The sequence below is a fragment of the Fibroporia radiculosa genome (assembly GCF_000313525.1).
Source record: "Fibroporia radiculosa TFFH 294 genomic supercontigs, scaffold4931, whole genome shotgun sequence".
NCBI lineage: Eukaryota > Fungi > Basidiomycota > Agaricomycetes > Polyporales > Fibroporiaceae > Fibroporia > Fibroporia radiculosa.
Window position 1 is genome coordinate 68,935 of NW_012133413.1, and position 9,581 is coordinate 78,515.

Sequence of the window (9,581 nt, forward strand, 5' to 3'; positions counted from 1 at the left end):
AGCTCTGGGGGTCTACACCGTAAACAGTAAAACTTTCTTCTGATGGACTCATGGTGCAGATCAGACACAGCGTTGTACTGCGGAGGGCAGAATTGTGATCAAACGCACTCACCAAGAGAAGCATCAGTGGGCTGCACAGTTCGCGCCCAGCAACTCTCCACCACGAGAATCCGAGTTAGTCGAGAAAGGGGGAGGGCTACGTCATAGCTTAGAACTAACGTGAAATATGGCTCTAGTGGCCCCAAAACAACATGGCTCGTTCAAAGAGATGATACAAATCCTGACGTAGATGAGAGAGGAAAGTTCTACAAAAACCGTGGAAAACTCAGCCTGCATAAAGCGCGAGTAAATAATCGCACAGCAAAGAGAGACGGAGATCAACTTCAGCTTGAATCACGTACCATCAGTATCTGAAAGGACGAGGCGAACTTCTTCACAGAGCGAGACTCGCATGGTTCAACCTCGAGACGTCGAAGTCCCGGTGCACATCACGGTATTTTGGTTCAGAATGTGTTTTCCGATTTGACCCAAGCCGTAATGCCAAATGCGAGCACGGCAGAAGACGCATTTTGCACCACACGCAGTACGCCCATGAGATCGTCGCCAGAATACGGCCTGAGACCAAGCATGTCCCATGAGGGGCTTTACAGTATATAGTAAAGACATACATGATGAACAGAGCAAGTGATAGGCCGCCGCACTACGTCCTTCTGTCGCCTTCTAGACGGTCAAGGCTCGGAAGCTGCATTTCCGACGTGCACCCGTGCAGACTCAAGCGGCGCATACTGGGGAAGGTATGCGCAAGACAGGGAAGGATATTGCCCACAGTCGGACTGTGAGGTTCTCAATCATGAACCACTGACAGGCCGGGGTAGGGACAAACCAGTGTCTTGGGGTAGGCAATCCAGCAGGGTGAAGCGTAGGCTGACGATGCTGGAGAGCAACGAAGAGCTAGTGGTATCGTTTACTTCTGATGCAGACGCATGAACGCTTCAGAATCCAAAACGCGGTCACTGCCGAGATTTCTGACAACCGGTGTCAAAATTGAAGTGCAGTACGAATGCAATCGTATCTCTGTGAGTCTGTGGGTCTTGGAAAGACCATTGCCAATGCTTTGCCGGGTCGGCTGTCAAAAGGGTATCAACGGCGAACAGTGTATTAGCAATTAGGTTACGCGCCTGGTCAAGCAGAGAAACTTTTGAAGTAAAGAGCGCGTGCTGCGGCGACGCCCATCACATCCTTTTATTAAAGACGTATACTGTACTTACAATTGTTCTGAATTTAAAGCCTGCGTAGTTGAGTCAGCCGGCCACTGACATCAACGAGCACATATGCGCAGAACATCACTGCTCGCTCAGCATCTTGTATCGATATGAATTTGTGTAGGCATGCCGCTCCCCTATATATAACGTGCAGTTCTTGGCCGATAGGCGGAGAGGGTCATGAATAGACAATAGGGAGACAAGGGCATAAAGCACGTCGCCGTTAAGATTCGAAAAGATGGATTAAGAGGACGTCGAGGTAATTATAAAATCATAGACAAAAAGCGTGGATGGAGAAGAAGTCAAAGGGACGCAGCAGTGCATAATGGAAGAAAAAAACTCCGATACGGGGAATCGAACCCCGAGCTACCGCGCACTACACACACTACTACCTGTGAAAGGCGGTAATGTTAGCCGTTACACCATATCGGATTGGGATAGTAAGATTTATAATGTATATAACTATCTCTTGGCATTTCCCAAACCTCAATAAGTGCATATCACCACAAACCCAAATTTTAATCGTAGGTTTTATCATATCATCGCACCCAGAAGATTTACCTCAAGCCATCTCGCATGATAAATTCTACAAAAAGAGTTCTGATCAATACATGAACAGAAACGCAAGACAGGGATCAGAGGCACCACAGTAAAGCAGGAAGCCGTGAGTTTTGTAATGAATAGGGCGAGTAGGTAGTAAAAGGGACAGTTCTATGTCGAAGTCGACAAAAGCACACTCTTGTGATCAGACTGCGTCATCGTGTAAGAGTACATACTCCCGCTGGGACTCTCCGAACTTGATCACTGGAAAGACACGCTGAGCAGGCGCTACAATCCGTACCACTACAGCACTCACCATCACCAGGCTTGAGCTCATAATACCGTGAGGTGGGAATTTGCTCGTCGTTCACATGCGTTCCGTTAGTGGACTCTAGGTCAATAATGAAGGGCCTAGGCAGGCACTCAGCAATGCCCTGACGAGAATTCTGGCAGCTTACTTGATAGCAGGCTTGACATCGCCAAATTCATTCTGTTCTTTGACCTGTCGATCTTAATGGTAGAGTCTCAGCACGACAATGTAGATGTTTCATCCAGGATGCGTACATTGAATAGCAGCATGTTGTTTTGAACAGGAAGGATGTTCAATAGTCAGGTCAGCCACTGTACGATCTCGCCCAATGAGGTATGCGCTCTGTCGATGGATGTGTAACAGGTCTGAGTGGGAATTGAGTCAAAACATACACTAATAGATGTACAACTTGGAATACATACCAACTTGTTCTTTACCTTTGAAGACGTACAATCGCCAGCCAACAGCGGGCTTTCGCGCCTCTGGTGGCTCATGATACTTCAACACGGTACTAGTACCATCGACATTTTTGATCGTCTTTGTGGCAGCAGCAAGTAGCCCGGAGGGTGCGAAGTTCGGCTTTGCCTTGTCCTCGACTGAGCCCTCGCGTTTCGAAGAGGAGTGCGATGGATCTCGCTCTCGCGATGGCCGCCGGCGGGGGCTCGCTGAACGGCGGGATGGTCCTGCACGCGCACGCCGGTCTGGGTCCCTCCCTCCATCGCGCTCTCTGTGCCCGTCACGTTCGCGTTCTGAGCGGTCGCCTCGCCTACGGTCGCCATCATCACGGCGACGGTTGTCTCGACTTCTAGACCGCTCCCTGCCATTTCCTCTACGGTCACCATTTCTCATGTCTCTCCTATCCACATCTCTACGCTGTCGTCGGTCGCTAGGCCGGTCATCCTTGTAGCTCCGGCGCTCCTCCCGGTAGCGATCATCTGGGTAATGTCGTCGAGCTGGCGACGTAGAGTCCCTAGCCATGTCCTGATTATACGAATACGCACTTACGATAATAAGAGTGCGAGGTAGGATGTGAACAAGGTCGTGATACACCGCAATGAAAACCTAGATCTAGTCAATGTCAAAACATCGAGTTTAGCGCGCATATGCAGAAGCAACGGCAAAGGCCGTGAGCCATGTCAAATGTGGCCTGAGTCAAATGTGGCTCGACCAACTTCGTCCAGCTGATCAAAAATATGTTCAACGGGTCGAACGTCTCACATATTTTGCACACCAGCAATAGCTTCTGAATATAATCCCAAGTTTCAAGTGACCACGGGATGTTGGATCCGTATTGTCTTGCACCAATTTTGGACATCAAATAATTACTCTGCACGTTCCCGAAGTTTCGTAGCATATCAGTAGCGGTACATACAATAACAACAGATCATAGACCTCTCCATGATATCCACGACGCGAACGCAACGGGCATCATACCATCAGCCACAGAGACCAATAAGTAAAATCAAGTGCAATAAATAGTACCAATGTAAATCCCTCCCGGATAAGGCCCCAAATGATCCAGAATATCACCGTCGAGGACATTTGGCACTGTCATAATCGTACATTGTGCATCAGTGGCATCATCGTTGCCTGGGCAAGCTACAACATTGTTGTCGGCTTCGGATACAATGTGCACCTCTGTCTCTGGGTGCTCGAAACCAAGGAAACGACCTGGAACAATCGGAATAGGATCCTTCTCGTTGTTCATGCGCGTGAAATTTGGAACCTGAAATCATCACAGCTTCATCAATGATTCTGCTAACAAATGAGCTATAAACTCACCATTTCGTCGAAGAGATCTGCCCATGCAGGGTTCCCCACCCGAGGTGTTCCATACGTCCGAGCCTTTATGGCGATATTGGACGGCAAATTCAATGTCATGAACATTGCGTCGAGTTCAGCGATAGCAGCTCCCAATGAGTGTCCAACCTACGATACCGGAAGCAATGTTAAGCATCGCGGGTATCGTAGTGTTAAACAACATACCAAGATCACCGTGTCCGCGCCTTGAGTTTGAATTAGATACTGGGTCTCTTGAAGAATGATATCCGCCGTTTTCGCCTGTTCATTTGCGAATCCGCTATGAACCCATACGTCTGAAGAGACACCGGGAAAGAGCGTGCTGTTGAGATTCTCCGTGATGATATCGACATCAGTCAAATCCGATAGCCTGGATCATCAAAATGATTAGCGTTGCCATTGATGATGAGCCGGTATCACTGACAGCTCAGTAGGGTCTGTTCCTTGGTGCGCCACAACGACCGCATTCTCAGATGGCCAGTATCCGACGAAATCTACTTGACAATAAGTGATTATCTGAACAGAAAAATGGGTGGTCGTACATAATTGGATATCATCGCCGTCACCACCGGTCAGAGTCGGCTCAAACCCTGGAATGGCATCGCACGCCTCTGAAATCCACAGCATGAGTACGTAAAATTCTCCACCCCAAAATTAGCGTACTTACCACCGCATTGCCAACCGGTGATTATGTCTGATGCGCAGTACGCAGCCCGCGCGAACTCGGTATATGGAGCAAAGTCTGAGATTATGGGTGCCGTTAATGTGAGGACCGACGCTGGGTTCAGAATGGTGGAAATGTCATCATCTCTTGCGAAGATAGATGGATTCATGGAAGAGGGAGCTGCTTTGACTGTAGCCACGCTCCAGAAAGCGGACACAAGAACGATGACCGAGGCGTACATCGCTGGAGGTCCGGAAAGTGGAGATGTAGGCACCTGGCTCACAGTGGACGGTGATCGCACAGGGATCACAGCTTTGACCGGACCCCCCTCGCTACTTATAGCATGGGGTGGCACTCTCATTTTGTGCGGAGGGCGACTCGGCTATCGTGTCCTGATTGATTATTTTCGTACCGTCTACCCATAGTGATAGCGTCCCATCACGTAGCCTGCCACTGAATGGTAGTTGGGAAAATCATGCGCCAACCGACAATTAGTCCATGTGAGCGTACCTCTTCCCTCGAGACTCTTGAGGTCCTCTGTACCAATAAGAGAGCTCCCTGAGCAACTCCGAGATCAGGAACTGCGGCACAAGAGGCACGCTACATCCGAGTGGGACATGCAGCGTGAGATCGTCGCAAGTAGGGCGGACCAGGGTGACTTCAAGCATGACAAAACGTGGGTGTCCATAACCAGCCAATCTCTTTGCACGAAGGAGGGGCACCAGACGACGGCATGACCAGAAAGGCGCATGGTCATGGCGGTCTTCTGACCGTGGACTGCGTGTTCGACGGAGTTATGGGTTGCATGAATGAACCTTCGACAAAGAAGAACGTCGATTCGCCTTAACATAGACAATCTCGTCCGCAGCAGTGAGAGATGTGGGGCGGGGATCGTGGTGAGGGGAGAAGAAAGGCCCAAGGCGTCAGAGAAATGAGCATGGTCGCGTTGAAGCTCGCAGTGGCTCACGCCGCCTTGCCTAGAAGGCAATGACCGGTGCCGCGATGATGGCCGCCACGATGATTATGACTCTTTAGAATCTCATCTCACTACTGAGTATATGTAAGAGGCTCTACCCGGTGGCTTTTTGGAATTGCTCTCCATGCGGAACTTCGCCTGACGCGTAGCCAGTGAGCGATAAAGATGTCCGAGTCATTGTGTTCCCCTCATAATTGGGCCAACTCGTTGTGCTACGCGTAGCACCAATGAACAAGTGAACTCGAATATGACATCTGTCCGGTCGGAGGGCATGCGCAATGCAGCATTCTAATCGGCTCAAGCTACTCAGTAGGACCGATGCGGAGACGAAGTGACGGACAGGGGCCTGGCCTATTTTTTAGAGACCTACGCTAGCAGCTCGTAGCATCTTGCGAGCCCAAATCTGGATTTCGACCAAGATACATGTTACGAGTGTGCGAGTGGTACAAACCAACTCTCGATGGAAAATCCACGAAAATCCACATTAGGCTCATTTTATCTTCTTGCTCCGCAAGCAGAAGTGACTTTGCTCCGAGCTATGTCAAACCGATGGCGGAACTTCGCGGAGCTAACCCGGCTGAGCCTTGAGTTGAGGTTTACGGAAAACATTTGACAATATACTCGTCTTGGAACCCGCGAGTTTTGGCACCTGAACGAACAAGCGGCATGGACACCGATGAGCCCCAAACGAGTGCTCCCGCGCGCGCGGAAGCAGACGCGGCCAGCCCGCCTGAGTGTCTCTCGATCGGATCGTCCACATTTCTCCTCGATCAGATGGAGCCATCTCCCTGGACTACTAATGCTATCTGTTGAACTGGACGACCTCCGTCGGTAATGGATTCCTGTTCCCAAGTTGTTTGTAGAGACGCTTACCGCGCGGCTTCCTGACGAAGGTCACTCCAAAAAGCAGAATTTTCGCGGAAATATCTTGGCGCATCCAAACTACCCGAGATTAGTGCAGACGGGTTGATCTTCGTGCACAGCGTAGATACGTTCTGTCCGAAAGCTTATTTGCACTTTGCGACTCGGGGTTAATCCTCAATTTTTGCAAACGACGTGGCTTAGCGGCCACCCTCAAGGGCAACGCAGACTCGACGAAAACTGAATTGGTTGGCTATCGGCGACGAACGTGCAAACTAGGTCCTAGACTCCAGAGCCGGGCGCGACCGCAAGCCACTTGTGACCCATTCAATCAGACGTAGTCGTAGGTGATATCCAAGGACTCGTTCGTAGGCAATTGATCTCACTATTCACCAAGTCTTGCCCCAACTTAATGTACACGCGGCATGACCAAACGTCATGTTCAATATGTGAGTCCACGTAACAGATTACGCAGTTCTTTGGGCGGAGGACTGCGTGGCAAAGGGCTATTATTCATATCTCTCCACTAGGATCGCGTAAATGAATAATGAAGCTTCTCATTGCATCCTCATTGAAATTTTAATAAGTTCAAAGACCCGGTCCTATCCCGATACAAAAGGATATGCAGCGTCCAATTTCAACGAGGGTTAGGTGTGAGGAAGGGTTCATTATATCTCATCAATGTTATTGATACAGTTGCACGAGAGTCGCCGTGAAAACCTCCTAGCATATCAAGTGGTGCGCAGATTAGCCAAGAAGATGCTGGAATCTCGATTGAATACCCGCCTACTTGATATCAGACACAACGTAAAATGTATGGTCAGAACGGGCACCTCACCAGGAGTGTGCCGACATTAGCCATGCCCCATGTTCTACCATTGAGAGATAGCGGCATCAGGGTCTGCCGTGAAAGAATGATAGAAGTTCCGACCTTTCTCTGGATCAGTCACCGAAGCCATTGGAAATACTCATCGAGGTGACCTCGTGGTCTCATCTTCGTCATCCACTTCCAAGTCGTGCATTGTGGGTCAGAGATGGTCGCTGATTCTCCTTTGGAGACTCGGAGCCATTACGTCCAATCCGGTCCGACCAATTCGGCCGTGAATGCGACGGTCTGGAAGGCGCAGAAAACTCGCAGCTTGTTATAGCCTCGCAGCCGCTCTATCGCTGTCCTGCAACAATAGGGAAGCTGGCCCCTAAGGTCGAGACTTGGAGTCGACTCACGGGTACCGATGGTCTCCTCTCACTATTGAGCCCGCCCTGCATTCTTTAACCCTGAGAATGGGCAGGCGAATTTCTCCTGAAATGCTACCGAAAAATGAACCTTTGAGGTATGTCCGATACTTGGATCCGCTGACAGGTGTTTGACGCCAGCGCTAGCGACGACAAGGCAACCATAGACTACAGTCGCACCTCCGGATATTCTTTCGGAAATCTGTAACAGTTTCAGCCGCTGTTCGACTCCATCACGGAAACACAAGACAACGGCTTATATGTACAGACCAATCATACCAGTCGGCCCCGCGAGCATCTCTCCGCCGCCGATATACGCTAACATCAAAAAACGCCCGTAGTGTGGTCAAGTGCATTGAGAGGTATTCAGTTCGTTTAGTCGCTTGAAATTCGCCATGTATGTGCGAGTGACCGAGATCACTGGCACAAGACCAAAAAAGCGGAGGCATTCTAGAACAAATCAATATGTGCGGAACTCGTATCTTGTAGTTTCATACCGACCAGAAGGACAGAGGCCTAGAAAAAGCAGCACTGACCTGCCTCCCCGGATGTATCGTAGCACAGGTGGTGGGACATGGTACACGATTCTGACCATAAACCCCCGCACGCGACCTGTTCGTGCCTCCAGGTGCTCTCCCGATCGTTGGGTCTGTGACACAAAAAGGGCGTCAAGCGGGGTTTCAGCACGCATAATACGGGGTGCGTTCACCCAGGTGGCGAGTGCCGGCCCAGAATGGCGACAGGAATAAATACGACAGCGCCGACGTATCTGTGGAAAAATTTAGCAACTATTATGTCAAGCCGATAAGTGGGCTCCGCGGAGCTGTCAATATGCGCAAGTTGGAAGCAGCCGAACTACTTACTTGAGCATGCGGGCAGTGAACGAGATGCCTCCAAAACGACATAGAGCGCACACCTTCAAGGCATTGATCAGTACAGAGGGCCTAGTCTCGAGCTCAAAAGTAAGATTGAGACTTAGACTAGCCTCGACCTGCGGACCCGTTGCCTAATGGTGCTGGGCACTTGATATTATTGTGCGTGTGCTGATCGCGGAAAGGGATGTCAAGCGGTACATAACATCTACCCGCACTGACACATTGACCAGAACGGAAGACTAGCAGGTGTCGTACGCTATCAATTCGATGACCACGACATTGACGAACACTTGTACGAACTCCCGGGCTCCTGCTTAGCAACAAATGAATGGTAGAATACCAGACATTGTCAACGAGCCGTAAAGCAAGTCCATATAGACAAATCGAGCATTTTTCCATCCAGTCACTAATCTGACCGCGCTAATTCGACAGCGCTTGGGCCCGGATGAGCGCCTGCAAACAGTGTGTGATCATAGCGGCGCCACGGCACATCAAGCACCACATCGCACAGATGTCAACGCTGGGTTAACGGTGACCCGAAACAGGAGCTGGGAGTCTTGTGGCCACCGATAACAGCATGACGTGGTGGCGTCGAGGAGAGGTGCCTGAATCACAGGCTCACAGCTCAACTTGAACACTTGGGAGCGTAATACTCTCGGAGACATCGAGATGCGAACCTGACTGATTCAATAACGCCGTGCGCAGGACGCGGAAAAATATTGGAGGAACAAAGGGCGGATGTGGCGTGAATCTGATAGATTCTTGTGGTCCTCATTGTAAGATTCAATTGGCGAAAACTGTCAATCACCATCGATCAATATGATCTGAGTGCACACAGGCTGTAGTCCATGCGCCATGACTAGTTGAAACACTCGGTATGGTGAGGAAAGGCGATGGTGCTGGTAACATCGCAGGCTGCGATCTTCGCGAAGAGTCGCATTACTCACCAAACTGAATTGACGCACCGGGAAATTCACGATGGACACCTAGATAAAGGGTAACCCACATTCGACGAGGCGGTGGGGGATTTGGAGCTCGCAGATATCCTAGTGAGTCATGC

General features: G+C 50.2%; 2 protein-coding genes across 2 annotated transcripts; both read right to left on the minus strand.

Moving 5' to 3' along the window:
* Nucleotides 1-2,007: 2,007 nt before the first annotated feature.
* FIBRA_05652 (uncharacterized protein) lies at nucleotides 2,008-3,090 on the minus strand (the record flags this gene model as incomplete). Its single annotated transcript, XM_012327411.1, has 5 exons — nucleotides 2,008-2,066; nucleotides 2,119-2,213; nucleotides 2,261-2,312; nucleotides 2,367-2,477; nucleotides 2,535-3,090. The coding sequence occupies 5 exons, from the start codon at nucleotides 3,088-3,090 to the stop codon at nucleotides 2,008-2,010; spliced, it is 873 nt and encodes a 290-aa protein (XP_012182801.1).
* A 484-nt stretch (nucleotides 3,091-3,574) lies between these two features.
* Nucleotides 3,575-4,937, minus strand: FIBRA_05653 (uncharacterized protein; the record flags this gene model as incomplete). Its single annotated transcript, XM_012327412.1, has 6 exons — nucleotides 3,575-3,838; nucleotides 3,895-4,041; nucleotides 4,099-4,282; nucleotides 4,337-4,406; nucleotides 4,455-4,523; nucleotides 4,580-4,937. 6 exons carry the CDS (start codon nucleotides 4,935-4,937, stop codon nucleotides 3,575-3,577), a joined length of 1,092 nt encoding a protein of 363 aa, XP_012182802.1.
* Nucleotides 4,938-9,581: the final 4,644 nt, after the last annotated feature.